The sequence below is a fragment of the Lutjanus erythropterus genome, chromosome 9, assembly GCF_056507025.1.
Source record: "Lutjanus erythropterus isolate fLutEry1 chromosome 9, fLutEry1.hap2, whole genome shotgun sequence".
Taxonomy (NCBI): domain Eukaryota; kingdom Metazoa; phylum Chordata; class Actinopteri; order Lutjaniformes; family Lutjanidae; genus Lutjanus; species Lutjanus erythropterus.
This window is the reverse complement of record NC_139325.1, coordinates 18747520-18771976: the sequence shown is the minus strand read 5'-3', so window position 1 is coordinate 18771976 and position 24457 is coordinate 18747520. Positions and strand designations below refer to the sequence as shown.

Here is a 24457-nt window from a genome sequence, read left to right as displayed (position 1 = left end):
TTTCTGTTTTGTATTAGGTCCATTTTATATTTTCAACAGTATTATTTATATTAATATTTTTATTGTATATTAAATGTAATCAAAATCCACTTTTTCCTTTTGCACTAAGACTAAAACACTATCTTGATGTGCGTGTGTATGTATGTTATGAATAGTCTGTGCTGACATGGGGCAAATAATTTTAATACATCTAATATCTTTCCAATACATTTTTTCATGTTGTTTTTCCACATGGCTAGTAAGTGTAATAAAGAAAAAAAAATGTAAATTTATATTATGTATTTTCTATCCTGTAAGAGAACCTCTTTTGTAAGTAGGCTCATAAATGTGGATTTTAAAGAGTGATTTACTTTATCTGAAATTTCATGTATATTAAATGTACATTAAGCGTTCCTTACTAGGCTGAATGTTTTTTTTTTTTTCTTTTCAAAAAATCATATTGCAATATGAGATGATTTTTCTTGGGAATGGCAATTTTTGTATTTCATTTTCACTGAACAAAGAAAAAGATGGTGTGATTTTTTTCTAGGATTTGTACCAAACAAGCATGCTCCCAGTGTCTGAGGAATACAGTTTGGGGGCCGGATGTCTTTGTAGCACAACAATGAATAATAATTAATTAATTAATTAATAATGAATAATAATGAACAATCCAAATTTATAATCATATGTTATGACACATTTTACCTTCATTCATTCAAAAATTGTGGCCTCCATTATTGGTATATTGCATTTGGCCATATTTTGATTTCTACTTTGTGATTTATAGTTTGACCTGTTTGAAAGTATACACAGAACTGTTTATCAATGATGGAGCAATTCATACAATGAGAAGCTTATGTGCAGTACTACTTTGAGCTTTATGTTTTGTAAGCTCTAAGTGACATGACCTGACATGACACTTCTTAACATTTATACAGTTATTTCACTGAAACATGGAAACGGTCATAATGCGGTGAATTCCATGTCAATGACAGTTAAGTCCACTAGGACCATGTTTCTTTCAAGTGTCCTTAAGGTGAAGATGTTTTAGAAATTATTTTGAACCCAACTTTTTGTGAATTCATTGGATTGATTTGTTTGTTCAGCAGAGGTAATCATTCCAGAAGAACAAAACCATCAAACAGCTTACGAAGATTTAATGTACATTTATTCTTACCACGTGGAACATATAGTATAAAGATTTCATACTGAATAAATGATATTCATTGAGCCAAAAAAGGGAAAGGGAGGAATTTACATGTTGTCTTAGCTACATAGTCTGAAATACAAATATGCAGAATCCATGACTGAAGAAAAATTGTCAAATGTGTACTTCATCTAGTTTATTTTCGTTGTACCAGGAGATAACAGATTTGAGCCGTGTCTTCCGTACTACGGAGCTGTGGAGAGACCAGAGGAGTGGGTCTAAATCAGCGGGGGACTGGAGGTCACGGACCAAAACTCACATGTCAGCCTCAATCCCTCACCGGTAACAAGTGTGAGAATAGTGACACAGACAGAGACAGACACAGAGAAAGGAAGTGTAATGTACAACATTATATATACACCACAGCAAAGCTGTATTTGAAGTTGAAAACCAGTCCTAAGAGGTGATTTCTTCTCATAAGGGTAATTCATACAATCAAGGGATAAGAGGAGGTAAGGGTGTTGTAGGTTCTCGATACTTTGGGGAAGAAAGCCATTTTCTGTTGAACACCAAACTAAAATGACCTCAAAACTCTAGAAGAGCTGCATCTTCTGCTTCTGTGTGAAACGTGTGGTACAGAATGCTTACACTCAAAGAGCAGTACGGTACAGAAAATGTCCTACAATCTACTGCACACTGCACAGGCCTCCCCGGTGAAGGTGTCTATTGACAGCACTTTGTCTACTGTCGGGCTGACTGGTAAGAATCCAACTACAGCAACTAGAACCAGTAGGCCACTTGTCAGTCTGCTTCACCTCCCAACGTCAACCACTTACAGACTCATTGTGCCCTCAAGGGGAGAGCTAGGGCACGCTGTGTCTCCCAAACTCACTGTAAACGAGACAGCAACTTTGGTTACAGTTTTTGTTTTTCAGCTATTTATTTATTTATTCATTTATTTATCTTTATTAAAAAGTACTTTTTCCCCCAAGTGCAGAACAGTCTCCCAAACTGTGTTGCTCTGCTCTGTGTCATCCAGTTGGCATTCATGTTGCAAGTAGTGTCACTTTGTGGGCCATCTCTCTGATTTGTAATCCACCACAGCTCTGTGATTACCCTCCTCCAGCGAGGAAGGTCTGGGGAGGGCTCAGAGAATGGAATCTGAAGGATTTTCATAAATTAAAGACAGTCACTTGAACGTTCCTTGCCCTGTTACACACACAAGCCAGGCTTCCAGGGAAGAGGGGACAGGGGATGAAAACCCCCGAAAAATTGGAGCCACGGCTCCCTACAGCTGTCATGACTGGCCGATCAAAAAGAGTACGTCACAGATAACATGAGAAACCAGCGAGTTCATGAGAGGAGAAACAGAGAGGTCGAGGAGTCGGGACTCGTGTAGTGTGAACTCTGAGTGGTTCTCCTCCACCTTGGCTAAGGCGTGCAGAGCCCGGGCAGCTCGCCGCATCATGTCCGGGCTTGTGGGCTCGAAGTGCATCCCCTGTAGGTGTAACAGAGAGCTCTGGCTCTGCTGGAGCTGTGTGGCAGCCAGGCTGTCCTCCAGGAAGCCCAGCAAGTTGCCCACGCTGCCTTTCTGGACAGCGATCGCTCGGGCCGCCATCGTATCACCCTGTGCCAAGTTGGCCAGAAGGACCACGGCCATCTCCCTGCAGACTGCGATCTTCCTGTCTCCGATTAGCCGCACCAGGTTCCCGTACAGCTTCTCCAACCGATTGAACGGCGGAGTGGCCAAGATGAGGTCCACGTTGTTGTCTTGGATACTCAGTTTGCTTAGCGTCTCCAGTACCAGTCTCTGAGGGGACAAAGCACTGTGGGGGCCCAGTGTGGGGAAGGGGTCCTGGGCCTCTGCAGAGGGGCAGACGGCCCAGTGGAGGAGACCGTCCAACAGAGGCAAGCAGATGCTCTCAGGGTAGACTGAGAGGTCAAGCTGTCCCGAGATGTTCGCCAAAGTGACCAGCGTGTTCTCCCTTAGGAGCCCCAAGCAGTCCCACCACCACTCATCCCTCTGGCCCACTCCCTCGTCCGAATCCTCATCTTTCTCGTAGGTGAGCGGCGCCTGTTTGCGCTCAGGGTGCCGGTGGTGGAGCAGGATCAGGCGTCCCAGCAGCAGCAGCAGCCCTGGATGTTTAGACATCTCGTGGTCATTTCCTGGCACGAAGGAGAGGCTGCGGACGATGTTGGAAATACAGATGCAGCGGCGGGCTAAAGAATCCTGCCAATTAGCCAGTGCGATGAGCGGCCCCTCGTCTTTACTGTGAGGCTCATCCTCCAGGATGGTGGCTGTCTGCTGTGTCTTCTGGGATAAAACAGCAGAGGAGGGAAGAGTTGGTCGATTGTTCTCCTGGTGACTTTTCTCAACTGTCGTTGCCTCAGATTCTGTTTTCCTCTCCTGCTCACTGTTGACCTTCTCTGAGACTGCTGCTTTTTCTGACGGAGATGATTCTTCATCGTGATGCTTGCTTTTCTCTTCCTCAGTTGGTAAACAATTTTCCTGTACCTCTTCTTCTATGACTCGTCGCCGCAGCAAAACTGGGGGCACTGGTATCCGTTCTCGTGGTTCCAAGAACTCTTTGCGTGGTTCAAAGTGAGTCTGGATGTGTTCTGTCGAGTCCCCCCCACCAGCACTCCAATGAAGCAATCCACTGTCAAACTCCTGTACTTTGCCATGATTGTTGGACTGGCTGGCCACAAACGGGTCTTTCTTTCGTACCACCTTTAGGGGAAACTTATCAAACTTGCTGGCCTGTCTGGGTCTCTCGTGTACAGGTAAAGGTTGCAACGAGCCTGTCTGTTCAGATGTAGAACCCTTGCTCTTCTTCTCCTCATCTTCTGCCTTCTCACCCCGAGACTCAGAGCACTGCTCTTGCTCTTCTTGCTCCTCCTTCACATGAGCCGGCCCCTCCGGTTCCCAGTCCTCTTCTTCTTCTTCATCGTCGTCTTCTTCCTCTTGTTGCATGTCCTCAGCCCGTGGCTCCTCTTCTTCTGTGCCATCCCAGTCTCGTTTCAAGGCATCAGGATCAAGTAGTGTCCTCTGGCCGGGGTCTCCCACTTCATACTCCCGCAGAATGTCAAAGATTTCAATGAGGCAGCGTCTGAAATATTCGACCACCAACTCCAAAAAGCCAGGCAACTGAAAAAAGAACACAAATATAGACAATATTAGATAAAACTTACTACATAGTGTTATACACCTTTATTAAACCATAGTTGCCAACCTTAAGACCTCAAAAACAAACAAAAAAAAAGTTACATGGACATTGCCGTTTTCGTTCATTAAAAATCAAGTGAATTCAGGAAACTAAGTAAGTATACATGTTCTTCTTTCCTGGACGTCTGAAGTTTCCTTGAGCATTTCTTACAAGTCATAGGGTTGCTAAGTGCCAGAAACAGGTTGTAAAAAACAAACAGGAAAAAAAAGGATACAAAATTCATCTTCAAACAGGAGAAATATGGGAAAATCCTGATCTAAGCAGGAAATTGGAAGAAGGCAAAGAAAAACAGCTTTCTCCTGATAAAATCAGGAGGGTTGGCAAGTATGCATTAAGGGTTTCATGTTATTTCTCACCGTGTTGAGATCAAAGGTGGAAATACTGCTGTCATCATACAGGAGAATGTTGATGGTATCTAAGGCCCACGTACTCTCAGCCAATAAACCAGACTTTAATGACATCATGACTCTCCAGGCCTCCGGAGTTCCTGAGAAGTCAAGGCAAAAAACACATTTAGTGCCAAATAGTCTCTAGGAAACAACTCGGAACAACACAGGTTCCAAGGTACACTCAACATTAGGGACTGCTGTCAATAACAAAGGAGGACACTATAATAAGATGGTTTTGATATTCATAGTCATACCGATATCTTTCATGGTGAGTCTCCGTCGTGGTTTCAGAACAGGAAGTGAAGCTTCTATCGATCCCGGGGGAAAAGGCATGTCTCGCCTTATTAGAGGCGACTGCACTGGAGGGGGCACTATGTGAGATGCAGGCACTGGAGGGCCAGCCTTCTGCATCTTCATGACTCCGTGCATGTAGGGAGATTTACTGGGCGATGTCCTGCTCTCCATGGGGCGGGGCATGGAGGCCGGGCTGGACACCTGTGGAATGTGGTTCTGCACACCCTGAGGTGGCTGGGGGTAATTGGACTGGACTGAACGAGGCATAGGTTGGCCAGGTCCTGCTGGACCATAAGGAGGCTGCCGTGGGCCCATCTGACCCCCCCACTGGCCATCGTGATTCATCCGCTGCTCTGATGGCATCATCTCCTCTGAGCGGTTCATGCCAGGGTAGCCAGGTCCCTGCGGTGGTCCCGCGGGGCCACCCTGCCGGCCGGGGTAGTTCTGATAGTTTATGTCTCGTGGTCCCTGCCACATTCCTCCCTGAGGACCATCAGGACCCGACTGCATCATCTGAGGGGGCATGTTGGGCTGAGCGTTGGGCCCCGTTGCCCCCTGCATCCGTTCACGACCAAAGGGGAAGGGGAACTGATTGCCTGGGCCAGGTGGACGGCGATCCGAGCCAGGGTACGGCCCACTGCCGCTGTACTGATTGTACGTCTCTTGCTGTCCTGAAGAGGGTGCAGAGGCACCGCCCTGCTGTGGCTGCGGCTGCGGCGGTTGTTGTCCACCGTGGAAGGGCCCACTGTATTCTGTCTCATGACGTTTTGACGGAGGGTAGCCCCCTTCCACAGGACGCTTGTAACTCTGCACATAGACAAGGAACAGAGGGACATTTATTTTTAACCAGTTCAGCAGAAATGCAAAAATGAATAGCAGGATTAGTAACTCAGATACAAAAAAAAAAAAAAAAAGGATATGATAGCACATCAGCCAAAGAGAAAAAATATACTACAACAATATACAGACAACAGTGAGTGTTGTGTAGTGCAGATGGATCATTGACCTGTTGTTGTTGTGGGTACATTCCAGGCTGCTGATTTGGGTAGGAGCCAGTAGGGGGCGTTCCCTGTCCAGGATACTGATTACCATAGGAATCATGCCTGCAAACATTATGCCTTGTCAGTTTGACCATGAAGATATTATGCATCTCAGACTCACTTGATTGAGACTAGAGTTGTTACACATGTATAGTCATACACACAGTATAATGGTATACTACACAGAGAAATTATAAGACCAAAAGATATTGGTTACAAGGGTTCTTTGTTAATCTCCAGGACTTGCATAATTATTCTAAATATTCATTATATTGGTCTTGGTTTTATCAATGATTCTTTATTTTTCCCCAAATGTGAATCCTGAGTATAAATACACCAATCTTTTTGTTAACTTTACAACTTACTAGCTGGTAAATAATGCCAGCCCCCAGACAATATAAATGGGATTCACACATGCAAGTACATTTCAATCAAAGATTGAAAATCCCCAAAGAGCTGGGAAGATAATGTAATGTGTTCAGTAAATATTTTACCCTTTACGTATGGCAACAAAATTGTCATGTTTCTGATGTGACCATGTTCTGACCAATATTTGTCAAAATAAATACTGAAATAATGTGAAGTTACATTGTGTCTGATTACTGTACAACCAGATTAAAAGGTTTGTCTTATAACGATATTTTAGAACTCTCACAGATTTCCAGCAAAAGTAATGCATTTGTGTCATCAGTTTCCATCAACAGTAGCTTAAATCGAAGAAGCCTGGAAAGTAAGTGTTACGTGAACTGACCGTGGCTGCTGTGGTGGGAAGCGATTTGGCGAATACATCCCCGTGTCGGCGTTGGCAGGCATCATAGGGTTTGGCTGAGGAGCACCGGATCCCATGTTGCCCTCTGGGCCCATTCCTTGCTCCGATCTGGAGAAATCAGAACAACACACATCGTATGTTTTTTCCATATTTTGCTACAGATAGACAGACATACAAAAGCTAATCAAAAAAGCACAATAGGAATAGAAAGGTTAGGATCACAGCTTACACTTGAATGCTTGCAATTTAATGTCAACTTGAATATCAACCAAAACATTTTAACTGGCTCCTAAGCATGTGACTACTACAGCTTTTAAAGTCTCTCTCTGCTAAAATTAAATCAGACCCACTAAAACATTTTATGTTGAATCTTAAACTCTGAGGTCTAAGTGTGAAACTTATTATTTCTGTTGATTTATTTTTCAGAGCAGCACAAATCTAGTGCACAGCCTCTGTTCATGACATCTAAGCACATTCACATTCTTGTGTTACCCATGATGCAACCATGTAACTTTTAAAATGAATTAAAACTTAATACCAGCAACCTCATGTTAGTGAGCTACATTACAAATTAAAAATAATAATGCAATTAAACAAAAAATAGGATTAATCCTCACTATATTGTAATCACTATAGAGTAAAGTGAACTCAGGATGGAAGAAGATATGACAGCAACATGACACATTTACCACAGGCCAACCACATCTTCCTTTCCAAAAAACAACTTTGTGTTCAGGTTTGGGCTGGGTGATACAGCTTATAAATATATTAATATTTTTAGGATATTACACAATATATCTTGATATACACTTAACTCTGCAATACCATAGATTTCACTGCCCAATGACTAACAAAATTTTGCTTTAAACCTCATATATTTTCACCTTAGTAAGGTTTAGAAAGCAGAACTTTAAAACTTTTACTTATAGCGGAATATTTTCTACAGTGGGGTTTTATTAGTACTTTTGCTTCAGTAATGTACCAGAATACTTCTTCCACTTCTGGTTTAGTATTCCCCTCAAAGGAAGGTGGCCTTGTGAGTAACCTGTGTGTGTGTGACGGAGTCTCGTAGAATTCTTGTGAAAGTGAGGTCTGCCTGGTGCGTGAATTTAGTCAGCCATTAAGTGTGTAGATAAGCTCAAGCTGCATTATAATAGTTGCAGAAAGTCCCCATTTATGAAATATTACATTACTACAGCTTGTGCGCTTCACAGCAGATTCGGACTGTGAAAAGCTATTTAACGGCTACAAGTCAGGGTAAATACAATTAAAATAGGCTAAAACCAGAGGTTTCCCAAATACCTTTCAGAGTTGCAGAGCTGTAAGGAGTAGTTCAGAGTAATCAGAGTGATCAGATTTTCTTTTGCGATTTTTTTCCTTATGACAAGCATGAACACAAACTCAAATATGACAATATAGTCATCTCCTGTATTGCACATCAATTGATATTAGAATATAATAAATATTTTAAATATATCTATATAGCCCTAGATCTACTTCTTGTTTCCACAACAAAACCATGTCGATCCCTGGTAGTAAGTCTTCATCTCAAAGCAAGGTTTAGGTGTGACAGGAGTCAGCCAGCCCCCTTGCCAATTTCCATGCATTTCTTGTAATACCATAAAATCAAATCAAATTCAGTGTTATTAAGCGAATGTACTTTTCCTGACCGGCATAGGAACTTTGAAGTTTGATCATAAACAAGTTGCTGGTTATATTCAGCAGTGTTCAATGACCTTGAAAAAGCAATCCTCCAGTCAATGATCCTTACCTCCTGTCGTAGCCTGGTCCATAAGGATACTGCTGTCTGGGCCCCATTGACATTGTGCCCATGGCCCCGGGCGGCCCCCTGTTGAATGGAGGCTGCTGCTGTTGCGGCGGCTGCTGTTGTTGTGGCGGCTGCTGCTGCTGCTGCTGTTGGTCACCCACCCCGCTGTTTGGGCCCTGGTTAGCAGGTAGAAACTGCTCCCCAACTGGAAGTGCATTCAGAATTGAAACCATTTAGAACTGATAATTAAGGAAGCACTTAAATCTCAAGGACCACATGATCCATTCAGCTCTTGCCCGTTCGGTGTGCCCACCTTTCCGCATGTTACCAAAGGGGTCCTTGTTGGGTTCGTAGGTGCCCATGCGCCCCTGTATGTCTGCTGTGTTCATGCCAGGCTGATAGGCAGAGTTTGGCGTCATGTTCTTCCTTGGGAAAGCAGGGTCGTTTCCTTCAGAGAAGGGGTCCTGCAGGTTAACACTGCTCCTACAGAGAAGCAGAGTTGAGGAGGAGGAGGGGGAATTAGGAGAGAAGTGGGAGAGAGAAGAAAGGGCAGAAAGAAATTAGTTTCTCTGACTAAACTGACTTAGAAGCCACAACCCTCATTCCAAAAAGGTTCTGATGCCGTGTAAAACAAATAAAATATAATGTGATAATTTGTTAATAAGTTTTGACACATAACCAATGTTTTAACTCATCCAGGGTTACATTTAAGGATTTTAAAGATCCTTTAATGACCATAATGACCATGTTCAACACCTATTTCTCATTCATACTGGCAAACAAAGTCCTCCAAACTTGATGATGCTCCTGATGTGAATACAGATGTTTTTTTGACTTCCTGTGTAACAGTAATATAACTAGTTCCTAATGTTAATGTTTTCTTGCACAAGGTGCAGAAGGCTTCAAATTAATTTCATCATACTTCAACCAAGCACTAAACGCACCGTTCTTGAGCCAGATCTCACTTAAAAAGCTGGTAATTGGTAACAATTGATAAGATCATGATTGGGTAAAGGGCATCCTCCATGGGCTTAGATGATAACAAGCAAGGATAGTTCTTTGTAAAACACAATTATATAGAGGATATTACCACTCAGGAAAACTCTGTAAAACAACATTTCAAAATCAAATTCTAAAATTAGAGGTGTTTGAAGAGAATCACCTGGACCCTGGTGGCATGGGGGGCATCTGGGTATGAGGAGTGGATGCTGGGGTGGGAGGTTTTAGGTCTCCCCCCTCAGCCATGGAGCTGCTGGTAGACTGAGGTGTCTGAGGACCCTGCAGAGAGCCTGACCCAGCGGTGGAGCAGAGGGATGCTTCAATTGAAAACAAAAGAGGAGCAGACAGAAGAATGGCACATGAGATTAATACTTGAACACAGTAAGTTATGAATTTATGTTGGGTTTTAAGTGCGTGGATGTGCGTTGTGGCTCCAACCTGGAGAGGGGGGTTGGACCTTAGCAGCTTGGTTCTTTTTGTTGTCTGTGAAGACCTCAGGTGGAGGGTCCTCGCCGCGCTCAATCTTGCACTCAAAGGCGTACAGACACTGAATGTACTGTTTCTTCAAAGAACTGGCAGCACTGCTGGATGTACCCACATTCAGGGAAGTGGCCAGATCTCGCCATTTCTTATTCTTATTGACCTGAAAGACACACAAGAAGACATATTTAGAACAGAGATTACAATGGGGGGTGCCAATAAATTTAGCCTGGAATTTAATGAATTAATGCCATATTAACCTGTGTCATGCCTCCGATCTCTTTAACTGACATATACAGCCGGAAGAGGTCGAGGGGTTTGCGTCCCACAGCAGGCAGGTTTGTCATGCCCATGGCTTTCTCGTCAATGAAGGCCAAGTAACGGTCCACCCACATCTTCCTGTCCGGCTCTGGTCCTAACTCGTACAGCCGTGTAATTTTATCACTGGTTGTGGTGGAAGAGTTGGACTTCTGTTTTGTGCAAGAGAAATGAGAAAGCAATTTTAGAACAGAGTGAAAATTTAATTCAGACTTCCAAGAATTTTCGAAAATACAGTAGTGACAACATATAGTAGACATGTTACCTTAGATTTGGACTCTGGCTTGGGCGTTACACTCCCATCAACTTTGTTATTCATCTTATTGTTCATCTCTGGGCTGGGGGCCATACCTAGACACAATGATAAAAGAATTAGTTGTGAAATAGCCACATGAATTATTCTGTGAAAACAGAATAAAGCTAGGTGGAGTTATTTACTGTATTACTTACCACTAGAGTTGTTGGCCATGTTTGGCCCCATTGGATAAGGCGATCCACCTTGAGTGTTCATCATTCCAGGCATGTTGTTCATGGGAGGGCCATAGGGTGGGCCAGAGCCCATCATGCCTTGAGACATGTTGGGGTAACTGGGCATCCTGAATGGAGGAGAAAGCATATGAGCATTTAGCATTCATAAACGTGACAATGTATAGGTACAGGTATTCATATTTGAAGGGATACTTTGGATTACTTAATGTGGGGTTGTATGAGGTACTTAGCAAGAATAAGTGTATTACTGCTTTGGACAGGGTCAGCAGCAACATATTTTATCCGCTTTAACTGATATTGATTTGAGTGATATTTGGCTTTTAGCACACAGGAAAATATCCTAAGTATTGTGTACATTTAAACTGTTATTTATTTTTTATGTGGACCGTGTTGGTGCCCCTCTGTTTCTCCAAACTAGAGGCTTGCTCGCCATGTACTGCTGGTGAAACACCAACTATTGATAAGAACCTCATACAACCCTACATTAAAAAATCCAAACTACACCTTCAAGCATAAGTCAGAAGTCAATCAGAAGTTTTGTGTGAAGTAAATAAAAGTAGGCAGTTGAGGATCCATCATGAACCAACCTGTTGTGCATGGAGTTGGTGGCAGGGTGCTGCATGGCCGCAGGGTCCTGGGGTTTCCTGTTCATGCCTGGAGGAGGACACATCCCCGAGCCTACCTGCGGTGGCATGTTGCCCATGTTAGGAGGCATGTTTGGACCCATGTTGGGGCCCATATTTGGACCCATATTGGGGCCATAGGGACGTGCCCCCATTTGATTAGGAGGCATCCTTCCCGGAGGCATGCCACTGTATGGAGGTCCCCCACCCTGCCCTGCCATGGGGTTCATTGGGCCCATACCTGGTCCAGGGTAGTTCGCATTGGGCATGTTGCCATAGCCAGGTTGCCGGGGATAACCTAAAGGTGAGATAACAAAAAATAATCAGTGAAAGTAATCACTTGGCTTTCAAGGTTTACTGGCGTGGAAAAAATATTGCAGAATCACCCAGAAGTTTATTTATGTTCAACATTAAAAGTGGATTGTGTTATGAAGAGCTGTGTTGAGGCAGCTTTTTCCCTACAGTGTGCTAACAGAGAGCTATGCACCCTGAGCAACAAGCCTTCGTCACAGTCTCAGCTCTACTGACAGGAGGCTCTGCTACGTCAGCTGACTCTCTGCTTCACAGCTATAAATAGCTGCAACAGAGTCAGAGGGAGGGACCAGTGGTAGCATGGTATTCCTATGAGGCAGGGAGATATATTCCATATGGTCTGTCTAATGGGAAATCTTTACAACAAAACTTCTCTAACGGATAGTAAATAAAGAGGAAAACCTATACAGATGCAACCTTAAAAATTCATTTATAATAAGTCTTTTTACAACGGAATATCAAGACAAAATAACGCTTCAAATTAAACTCTGTCAGAGACAATGTTTAAGTGCACACCTTGGCTGTATTGTCCTCCCTGCTGTCCATAGCCACCCATGGAGTTGTTCTGCTGATATGGGCCCATCCCAGGATGCATCTGGCCCCCTGAGGACTGACGTGGTGACAGTGCAGAGGCTGACTGGGGGGAGCCATAAGGTGGCATCTGAGGGTTTCTCTGCATAAACCCTGAAAGAGGACAAGAGGGAGACGGTGCTCAGACTCAGATGCTACTGCCAACACTCACACGTTCATCTCTATGAACACTACAGCATACCTCTGTCCTGGGCCATAGGAGACTGGCTCATGCCAGGGTGCAGACTCCCATCTGACTGCACACTCGATGGCCTGGGAGGCATTTGGGTCCCTAAACAATAATATGCAACTTAACTTAGTGTGAGCTCAGCAAAAGTACAAGCCAGTGAATTGCTGATGAATTATGAAAGCACTTGTTAGATTTCAGACACAAAATGTTGATTTACTATTAAGTGGATGGGGAATTTAAACATTTATCTGTCAGTCACATTTTAAAAAGTTCATTTCTCACCCTTTGTACAAAACAAGCTACTGTGGTTATAATGTAAACCAGGACAATTGTGTGTTACTAGTATTTGTCTCCATTTTTTGCGAAGAAGCTGTGTTTTGTGGGGTTCCTACAACTTTTCCCAAGCCAAATTCAAGCACTTTCAAATAGTTTTCAAGGTGCATTTTCAAGATTTTATAGCACAGCATATTTACATACATATACTGAAAATGATCATTTTTCTTCACAGTAAAACAGAATTGTTGTACCTATTATTGTGCCTGTCTGTAAATAGACTTGGCATCCTATACAACCTGGCTGAGCCAATATCAGACTTATCTTATTTATATCTTATATCTTATTAACTTACTTCTTTATCTAAAAATGAACTATTGATTCTGGTAGCAATATATTATGAAAGTAATGCAATTAAAATTTCAAGTTTTTATCCAAAATGCAAGCGCTCTTTAAACTTTGAATATACTACATTAAAATTAAACATTAAAAGTGTTTTCAGTGATTTCCAGCACCCATACAAACCCTGGTTTCTTCAACAAGTAGTGTCAAACTAACAGAACTTAGACATTTTAAAGTGTAGCCGCGACCTCGAGTTTAAATCAGGGTCAGTTCTGAGGTAGTGATATTACAGATCTTTAACATCCCCAAGCCCACCTGGCATGTTGGCGGGTGACAGCGGTCCTGTGCGGGGTGTGCTGGCGCTGGCAGGGGAGCCAGCTGGGGAAGGTGAAGGCCCTCGGATGCCTGGCAGGTGGGGCGACGTGTGAGGAGAGAAGGGCGACTGAGCCTGGTTACTCTGCTCACCCTGGCTGCTCGACACGCCTGACGTGCTCACGCCAGGACTCAGGGCGCCCTCTGTACCTGTGGGCAGGTCGTCGATGGACCCTGACAGGTCCTGAACACACAAACAGGAGGAGCAGAGACAACAAGTGTATTAAAGAACATTTTAAAAATACAATGTATGACTTTAGACAATTAACCTCTTGTGAATTTTGACAGGCTGTATATTTTAATTTTAAAATCAGATTAATCATAACTTTTTATAGTATTTTAATATATATTTCAGATTCTGGCTGTAGTATTATCATGTTGCAATTCCCTCTCTGTGGTTTAGATACAAGTGGCACACATAAAAAATACTACACACACAAACAGACCCAGAGGCCTTTGTCCTTATTTATCTTTTTCAAAGAAAAACCGAGTGCGCATTAGTGCCGGAGGTTGTCATGGTTACCAAGGTTTGTAGGATGCGAGCTGAGTCAGCATGTAGCAGCAGCCTTGCCATGTGATTTCAATACACAAACAAACTCTCCTGTATTCATCTCAGATTTACCAACTACACAGCACATTTTCCTCAAGAATCAGCCACAAAGCCGTCTGTCAACAAACAACATGCAGCAGCACACAGAGTTCCAAAATCCAGGGTTCATACAGCTTTTTAAGAGTACGTTTCAAGGACTTTGGAGGTATCAAAAATTTCCTGACTCTCAAAGCCTGAATCAAAACACCTAAATTGTTACTATAAATGCAATTGCAAATTCCTTTAGATCCACAGCAATTAATGTTGTAACTTTGTCTGTTTTACCAACTATTCATTAGGGATGTTCCTGGTGACTAATTCCCTGTCGATTAAACGTAATATTTATGTCAGACTAGAATACTAGTATAACAGTCAGAAAACACTCAGAGAGCAGTTAAATTGAGCACAATTTATTAAATGATAATGTTAAACACTATCCGAAAAAATATGGTGCGTAGTTAAGAGCCATTTGAAGCCGTACATCACGGCCTACATTCACCAAATAGTATTTTAATTGCTGCTGAAATTCATGCCACTTTGTGCTGTGCAATACAAACATTACACATTAACCTACAAAACATGACAACTCACTAAATGCTTTAACTTTTCAGACCGAAGAGGATCACAGTGTCTGCGGGTAAACACCCTGGAGTTGATGTTAGCTGGCAGCCTGCAACACAGTGTGGCTAACATTAGCAGTGCTAGCAGCAGCAGCTGCTGCTCTGCTTACACGTTTATGTCCGTGTCTGTGCTGTATGTGGTCACGTGTTGCTCCAGTCAGGTGATTATATACCAGTTTATTCTGTCACAGAATACAGTCAATGTTATGTCCATTTTCTACATCAAAACACTGTCAAACCACACTGGTTTTGCAAGCTGTCGTCTGACCAACTTTGCTGATAAAAACATCCAGAGTTGCAGAACACCTAAAAGGCAGCAATCAATTCGGCATTTGCATGTATAAAATATTGAAAAATAGTTTAATTGACTGGTGTTTCTGGTGCAGACTAGCGAGGGTGGCGATGTTTAATTGTGTAGACAACTAATCGCACACATCCCTGCTGTTCATATTAATTTTGATTCTGTGTTTTTGTTGATTATGGTGCTTGCTAATTTCCAGATCAGAGCTTATCTCATAATGAATGAAAAAATATGATGATCATTTCATCCCAAATATTCAAAGATGTTTGGTTTGATGAGTGATTGTGAATATGTAACACCAGATCATGTTGAAAATCAAGCATTTTTTGAAGAATATATCAAAATTCAAGCATATTCTTAACATTGAAAACATAATGATTAAAATTAAGCATTTTCCAAACTATCGAGACTTGGCACGAAGCCTGACAATCACTGAAGACAGAAAGCACAGCAGCCACGATACGAGCACACAGCTAAACTGAAGCTTTTAAAACATTAATATTTAACATTAAAGGTCACACAAAGGGAATTTTAAATATAACAACCCTCATTTTGTCCTACAGTTGGTATATAGTAAAAATAATGTATAACGTGATATAAAAGCCACAAGACAGAAAAAGAAACTAGCCCTCTTATATGAGAGTAAAAAGGCAAAAACATGGTGTGGAAAAAGGCTTTTTATGTTCCAGAAGTGAGATAACAAGCATAACTGACCGGAAGGCTGGAGGGGCGGCCTTGACTGTCCTCTGGGCCAGATTTAGGCTGAGTGGATGGAGGGGCGTTGGACTGAAATGAGTCCTGGGATACCTCCTGAAAAGACATCAGAACACATGCTTACTGCCAGAGTTACAGGGAAAGCACGCCTGTGAGCACACAGAGAAAGATAATTAAGTATGATGAATATGATCTGAGGGCAGTACCTGCTGTGGTGGAGGAGGAAAGCGCTGATAAGGTGACTGTTGTGCTTGCTGCTGCTGCTGCTGCTGCTGTTGTTGCTGAGGGTTCTGTGGGTACGCTGCAGGCTGGCCCTGTGGGTGTTGGCTGTGTCCCGGTGGCTGCTGTGGAGGCTGAGACTGTGCCTGCTGTTGCTGCGAGGGGGGCTGCTGAGGCCCCTGTGTGGATCCCGGGTAGTTGGACTGGCCCTGTGATCCAGGGGTATCCTGGGAAGTTGGCTGCTGCGGGGCCTGGCTGGGAGGACCCTGCTGCTGGGAGTAGAGAGACTGGCCAGACTGTGGGGCTGAGGCTTGGGAATAAGGTGGCTGAGATTGTGGAGGCCCTTGGGATGGACCTGGCAGTGGCCCCTGGGACTGAGGGGGCATGTGGGGCTGCTGATAGGGTGGTCCTCCCTGGGTGTGTGTAGCAGAAGTTGGTGGAGGGTGGCCTTGCCCTGGGTAAGGTGTCTGGCCACCCGGTTGTCCTTGTGGAGGCTGGGAGTATGGAGTTTGCTGCTGGCCCGGGTGAGGAGCCTGGCCAGGCTGGCCATAATATGGAGCCTGGCCCTGAGAGCCATAGCCTCCTGGCCCCTGCTGTCCATAAGACCCCATCTAAACAAAACACAGAAACACATCAGACATAAAAACTATTAGAACTTACAACTAAGACATTGAAAATTTATTAACAAATAAGATAAACCAGGGTATCTACCAGCACATTGAATGCAAAACTTTTTACCACTTCAAACATGAACTTTGAAAATAGGCATACTCTTCTGAGTACATACTAGGGCTGGGTATTGTTTGGCTTTTTTTTCCAATACTGGGGCTATAATGATACTTTGAAAATGGTAAAGAATGGCCTTTTTATTACAATTTCGGACTTGAATTTGAACAATATATTTTAACCATTAACAGTTAAAAGTTTACTTGACATGGGGTTACACAAGCAGTCAAGCATGGTGCATCTGTTTACAAATGTATCGTGTGCTTCGCCAGATGCTTCACCCTTTACACAGAATTTTAAGTCCCACCCCTTTTTGCTCTATGCTCCAAGAACTGAAAACCAAACTTTGTGCCTCTGCCAAATTTCTCCTTTTCGACGAAAAGTGATATATAGTGTCACACCTCAAGTTAGCTAATGTTAGCAAAACTTAAGCTAACTAGCTTGCTAATGCCAGCGAAACACCTGCCAACTAGCTAGTTAATTATTGATGTAGATTAGCAAGCTAGTTAGTGTTTTGCCAACATTAGCTGACTTAAGATTTGAAAATATGCCACTTTACAGGTCCCCTAGCAACATCCTTTAATAATCTCCAAAACTTGGCTCTTTAACATTGATGATCTTAGCAGATAGCATATTTAATTTCAAAGAACAGGAATGGAGAAAGTTGACCGAGGTACCAAGATTGCTCAACCGTTGCACAGAATGAAAGGGGCTAGGACTTAAGAAAGGCAAATTGTTATTAAACATTTGTTTGGCCTACTGTTGTAATCCTTTTGAGTGAAATACAGGTACACTTAAGACCATTTAGCTTGGCATTTTAACTGTTTTTAAGGTACGTACTAGCTAACAGAGGGCTATCTGCTGCCAGAGCTGTGCAGACAGAGTGCTTCCCTAATGGTAACTAGCACTTTGGTAATGCATCTTTAACGTCTGTATCAGAGAACAACACCGTCGTAAATACATAAATACATCAGCTCCACTTTTTACAGTTCATGTTTTACCCAAATATTGGTGGACTTGGACAAGTATTTACAGGCCAATGATTCCTACATATTATTTAATCAATATCAGCCCTTGAATAGGGACTGTGAGCGGGACCATGTGATGGGAATCACCACTTCAAGTTGATGGGTGCAGTGACATTAATGGGACTTGTTTTGGGATACTGGTGACAGTGGTTGCCAGCTAGCTATCTAGCTAGCTTCTCGATGCCATCCAGACAAACGCTACTAGGGCTGCAACTAACAATTATTTTTGGTGTCAATTAATCTGTTGATTAGTTTCTTAATAAATGGATTTGTTGTTTGGTCTATAAAATGTCAGCAAATTGTGACAAATGTCTGTCCCAAACCCAACATGACATGAAATTTAATTTTGTCCACAATCTATAGATATTCAGTTTACTGTACACAGTGTAGAAAAGAAACCTGAAAATATTCACATTTAAGAACATACAAACTTTTTTTTCTTAAAAAATGTCTCAAACTAAAGAATCAATTATGAAAATAGTAGACAACTAACTGATTAATTGTTGCAGCGCTGGATGCTACAGTGGAATTGGAGTGAATTTTAGCCCATGCTCACAGTATTAAATAGGTACATATTTAATAACTTTCCAAACAGCATTTAAGACCATTTAATACTTTTTAAGGTATTTTATTGCTAACTGTGAATACATTTTAAGACTTGGACAAGACCTATAGCAACCCTGTAAAACATGTGAAATACCTGTGGACCGTACGGCATGCCACCCATGCCTCCAGGTGTACGCCCTTGCATTCCCACTGGATATCGCTGAGGACCTGGAGGACCATAACCCTGACCAGGGTAACCAGGCCCCTGTTGTGGACCTGTTGGAGGCCCCTGCTGTGACTGCTGACTGTACGGACTGCCTGCTCCGTATGGTTGACCTCTCATTTTTCCCATTGGGTCCATGGGACCGGGTGGCTGGACATGGTAAGAACACCAGAAAATACATTGAATCAACAACCAAGCATCATAGGAGTAATCTAAATAACACATGTCAGGCATTCTTAAAATATTTAATCATACCATTACAGTATTTCTTGAAAGTCCATAAAATACTTGGCTGCAGTGTGTGAGTTTCACAGCGCTATAAGTGTGAAAACAAGCTTCAGTGACTGAGGAAATTGTGCTTTTTTCACCTAATTTCCCACGGTCATTACAGGGGGTTTTTTTCACCTCGCTTTGCCATAGTTTCGGAAGTCAACAGAGCTATATATATCTACTTTCGAATGGAGGGCAGTCTGCCCAATCTTAAACATATCCCAGCTGTGCTCCTGTTTTGAGTCTGGTCCAAGTAGCTTTTTTCCCCAGAGGAGGCAGTTTGGCTCTGGATGAATGACACCAGAAATGAAGGAAGTACTTTCACAACAGCCGGAGAGAGTGAAAAATGCACAAGAACATACTCTGTCTAAACACCAACAGTTAGTATAAACACGCTTTCTCAGGTAAAACACCATCAACTTACCAACACACCAGGCTAGTGGCTTAAATTTAGGATCAAATTACTCCCTCACCTCCAGCAAAACTGTACTGTACTATAAGGTCATGAATTTTATGATAATTTAAACTAAAGAGCACCTCCTTTGAAAGTATCCACTTTTCATTGTATCACATGAATTCCCACATGTGCACTTGGCTGAGAAAAGCGTCCTCAGCCTAACAACAGCCCTCTACAAATAGTATGCAAAAAGCCTTACGTGACATTTTGCAGATCCAAGATAATGAAGTGAAATAAATAAGAGCAGCACATGGCTAATCTGCATAAGACAGAGAGGAAACTCCCTTGGCTGGTGAGAGATGGTGGACTGCCTTCTGATTGGCTTGGGGGGAGGATTGGGGGGAATTCTTTGCAGTCACACACAGTCAAACTTGTGTGGCATGCCAGACACAGCAGAAACACATACACACATCCTCACAGGCAGAAGTCACATTTGCCTTTTGCTACAGTGGAATAAACTTCAATATGAAAAGAACAAAGGTGTCTATCAGTGTACAATTTGCTTATCTAGGGAACATCAAGAATAACAAATTACGTGGTATGTAAATGAGTAACAAGAAAACAAACCGAAGTGCAGGCGTTGTCTTAAGCCATTATATTGTAAACATTTAATAACAGTAGTAAGAGTGCTGTAAGAAAATGACAATGCCCTTGATTATTCGATATTATTATTCTCAAAAACATTATATAGTAATGTTGTGACAAAGACTCATGGCAATGGTTCATTTTGTGTTATGTCTTAACCACTGAACGCTAAATAGCAGTGTTGTTCTATCTTCTGTTGTTCTGATTGCATAAAAAAAGTTAACCTTAACTCAGATTTCATGCATACTGGTGTGTTCTTTATACTGTGACAGATTTCCTGAAATTGGACTTGAAATAGCAATACACCACCTTGTTTATGATATTACAATATATTGAATTGTATTGATTCTTACCAATATATAGCCCTATATAGCAATGCTGTTATGTGTTTTTTTTATTTTGATTTAATACAAACACAACACTACCTGTCATGTACAATGATACACACCACAGTTGCCATGCGAGTTCATACTTAAGGACTCGTTCTGATCGTAGTATTAAAACCATGCTGTATGCATGTTAGAATAAACGGCTATTAATTTAGATACGTTAAATTCTGGGAAACAATAATCTGTTTCATAATAAAAGTCCTGCCAATTAGTATTATGGTCTCAATTATCCTAACAATAGTATGACTTTCATACTTTGAAAAACAACAGTCTCTCAGACACAAGTGTAGCACGCAACGTGGGTTTGTTTCACATCAGTGAAAACACAGACATCACAAAGGACATGATGCCATTTCAAAATGTTGAGAGGTTTTCAGAACTGAATGAAATTATTTCAGTATGTACATCAGCAGTTTCTGAATATTTTCAGCACATTTTCACAATATCACAATAAAGTTAACGCTGGTAATTTTGGTCACTAGAATTGTGATATGAAGTGCTCATACTGTGTGATCTCTAGCCTTAAGCCATTGTATCGTAAACATGTAATAACTGTAGCAATTCTGTTACATGGTTTTTAATTCAGATTCAGTAACCCCACAAGGCTCTACCTGGCTGTCCTGAACAGTGATGCAGACTGAAGCTGTAGCTTGATGGCTGAAGTCTGAATTCACATGACAAAGTATGTAACAGAACTGATTCTGATTGTAATATTAAAACCATGCTGCATGCATGTTGGAACTGCTAGTAATTAGTTATTTTTTTCCATATTGGGAAATATTTGTCAAAAGAAAATGAAAAATATGAACCCACATATCATTCATGCTCCAACAGTCCACATTTTGTTGAAATTGAAAAGTGGAGCAGAGACGAGTGAAGCACTGATACCTCTAGTGACCCAGTGATGACTTAATGCGGTGTGTTCTTATCACCAACTGTTGCCTTGCATCACATGTAATTATAAATGGCCATGAGCAGCGGATGAGGAGCCAATCAGATTTCAGCTAGCATGTCAACCAAAGACCAACTATCTCCTGGCTTTGACAGCAGGATTTTACCTCCACAATTCAAATCCCAGTGCAAACTGCAATCTGCAGGCTGCAGTCACTCACTCGTCTGTGGCTGAAACTGCATAGGAATTCCAGCAGCTTTTCGCCACGGGAAAACTCATTTAATAAACGTGTGAGGAAAATATAATAATTTACATCCTTTCCATACATCTTTAGGTGACATTTAAGTGATTTAAACTGAGCATACACGAGACATTTAACTGAGCGTGAGAGGCTGGACCGACATGCAACACATTCTTTCCGTCGTAGCCACAAAATTATAGCTTATTGAGCAAGAAAACAACACAAACTTTGTATAAGTAGTTATCACAGACTAATATGTATACGAGTACGCAACCCTTTATACACATTTTGGACGACAAACATTTTAAATTTAAAAGGTTAGAACACGTAGAAGAGCTCGCGCAGAGAGGAAAAAACGAGTCGTTGGTCTTCGCTGAGTATTTTCGCCCCTTTTCAAAGTCGGGCCTTCTTGGCTCCCTGAACGTCCTTACATCGTTTCAACAACTTATACTCTTCTTCAAGCGGCACTCTTGCACTACTACACACCTTATAGATATACTAAAAACAACAATTATTAAACGGTCTGGTGTAAAAGGAAAAAAACACACACGAAAGGGCAGCCATTTTAGAGTCTTTGCGAACTACTATGAGACAATGGCTGGCCTGCTACGTTGTGAACAGGCTAGGAGGAGGGAAGGAGACATGCTAAAGCTCGCATCATGCTCCTGTAATATTGTGGCTTTACCTGGTTTCTAACTAGCGGCTGCCCGGCACTTCCCGGGCTCATGGGTGAAGGGAGATGGCTTCTTTGTTGCCAACCCGGATTGCTGCCTCCATACAGACCGCTGCTGCCCATGTCTGCTGGTCCCTTACTAGCTCCTTCTTGGCTACTGTAGTCGTTAGACGGGTAGTTTGGATATGCCCGTGTTGAGCTGGGGGAAGTTAGGAGCTTGTTGAGTGTCGGTGTGGATGTAGGTTGAGGGTTTCCAATGTTATATCTCTGGTTATTGTAAGATCCAGCCATGGCCGTGGGTCCTCCCGCTGGTGGCTGCTGCTGCTTAACGTTAGCTGGCTGCCCCCCAGCTGTCGGCGCCTGGGTACTGCGAGGGGAGTTCATGCCGTACGCCTGGCCGGGATAGGGAGTCCTGTTCGGGAAAGGGTTGTAATTGTTAAACTGGTGGTTGGAAAAGCCATGGTCGTGTGAATTAGGTTGATACGGGTCCATCATGTTGCTCGACTGCACGGCCGGACCCGCAGCAGCTGCCATGCCAGGGCTTTGTTGTCCGCCATGTTGATGAAAAGGGGCCCGACCGTAGTGCTGACTGTATCCGTACGAAGGTGGAGGAAAAGCGGGGCCGTGGTGATGCACCAAACCGGGGTGGTTATTTCCCTCCGGTCCAACAGAGTCATTCTGGTTATTATTGTTAGCCCTGGGCGGGTTCCCATTCCCGTTCTTCATCTCAGGTTCCCCTCCTCCCCCTGCATTTCCACCGTCGGCCCCGTCCTGCAGATCCCCCCGGCCTGGCGATCGGCTGTCCAAGCCCGGCTGCTTTTTCTCCGACTGCTTCTCCCCAGGTACCGACTCCTCCTTGGGGTCTCGATCCGGCTTTTTGAGTTCGGAAGGCGGATTAGTGTTCAGAGTGGCGGCGCTAGCGACCTGAGCGGCCATGATATACCCCCCCCCACCTCTCTCTCCCTCTCTCGGCGAGTCAGTCACAATCAAAAGCTAGCACTGAATATAAATAATTGTTTGTAACCATTTATCCTTGTGCCGATTCATTCCCACCCCTTACACCGGATCGTATCCGGCTTCCATCCCCCCGGTTTCGACTCCGTAAATGCACTAGAGATGTGATGGAGGCTCCATACAGTGCGTATAAAACCGACAGAAATTGTTGTGGGAGTTGTGTTACTGAGCCCGGGTAGAGGCAGGGAGCGAACCCAACCAACACGAGGCTCCGCTAGGTACAGCCATTTTACTGAGCCGCACAGATGGCTGCAAAACATGGGCTGGATCCGCACCAGTGCGGAGCGAACTTTTTTTTATCTTTCAACGGTCGTGTCTCGAAGGGAAACCGGGTCTTGTCTAGAAGGGAACCGTTGATTTGCGAAACTCTCGCGGGGTTTGTACGCGGGAGTTCTTTATATTACAAATTGTTCATACTATATAATTTTATAACGCTGTGACTACATTATGAGTAGGGTTAAAGGCATAAAACACTTCTTTAGGGCTAGGGAAGGATCATAATTTGGGTGAAAACCATCACTCTCGCGAGATTATGCGCGTGTTTGGATTTCCCACTAGACACGACCAGGAAAACGCCAAAGATGTCGCGATAGTGACCATTTTCATTCAAACCACGAATTTCTCCTAAATGTGTCATGTGTTTTTGGTCCCTGGAGGTAAGCAGAACTTATGTAGAGCGTTGCCACTGTATAAAACAAAATTACGCGCACAATTAAGAAACAACGCGTACAAATCTCGCGAGAGTTACTCAAATCGACGAGTCCCTTGTTGAATTGACTTTTCAGAATTTCATCGTTTTTCCTACACAGGTGGAATATCTTCTCCACATGACGATACTTTAATGTTCACACAGTTCTTTAATGTTGAGTTATGTGTTGTGCTATGTAAGTGAATGTTTTAACTTTTCACTGTTTTGTCTTTTTTTTTAATGAGATCCCCAAGGCAGATATGTATCATGCTATCATGATATTATAATAAAGTAGTAAATTGGAATGTATATATACATATATACACATATATATATATTTATATATATATATATATGTGTGTGTGTGTGTGTGTGTGTCATGAAGTTCATTAGTGATCAGTGCAGGGTAAGTGATTAAATAAGTAAATATTAAATTTTTCAAGTCTATGTGTGTTTACATATATGTGAGCTGCAAGTGTGAAGAGCTGTACCTCACTCACTGCGACATTGATATTAAATGAAACAAGTAAATTTAGCCTGGCTACCCATGAAAAGCATGGAAAAGACTGTTTATAGTCATATCTATAAATGTATTCTGCTCAAAAATCTTCATTTGTACACTGGTGCTTTTAGTCAATTCCCACCAGTGTTTCTGAGTGGTATTTAGGCACGCGAAGGCAACACACAGGTTTTTCCAG

At 42.7% G+C, this 24457-nt stretch overlaps 1 protein-coding gene across 2 annotated transcripts; it reads right to left on the bottom strand.

Annotated features, from left to right (window-relative positions):
• Positions 1-1133: 1133 nt before the first annotated feature.
• arid1aa (AT-rich interaction domain 1Aa) lies at positions 1134-23242 on the bottom strand. 2 transcript variants are annotated; one of them, XM_084726343.1, is made up of 20 exons: positions 22070-23242; positions 18482-18700; positions 16015-16638; positions 15809-15904; positions 13528-13768; positions 12610-12699; positions 12354-12521; positions 11490-11823; positions 10864-11009; positions 10679-10764; positions 10356-10565; positions 10054-10258; positions 9779-9932; positions 8930-9099; positions 8620-8821; positions 6831-6956; positions 6046-6142; positions 5000-5846; positions 4713-4843; positions 1134-4277 (listed from the first exon to the last, which is right to left on the bottom strand). In XM_084726343.1, the coding sequence occupies exons 1-20, from the start codon at positions 22991-22993 to the stop codon at positions 2427-2429; spliced, it is 6921 nt and encodes a 2306-aa protein (XP_084582469.1). In that variant the 5' UTR covers positions 22994-23242; the 3' UTR covers positions 1134-2426. The 2 variants fall into 2 exon arrangements, with proteins under 2 accessions (XP_084582469.1, XP_084582470.1); XM_084726344.1 differs by having other exon boundaries at positions 8930-9093.
• Positions 23243-24457: the final 1215 nt, after the last annotated feature.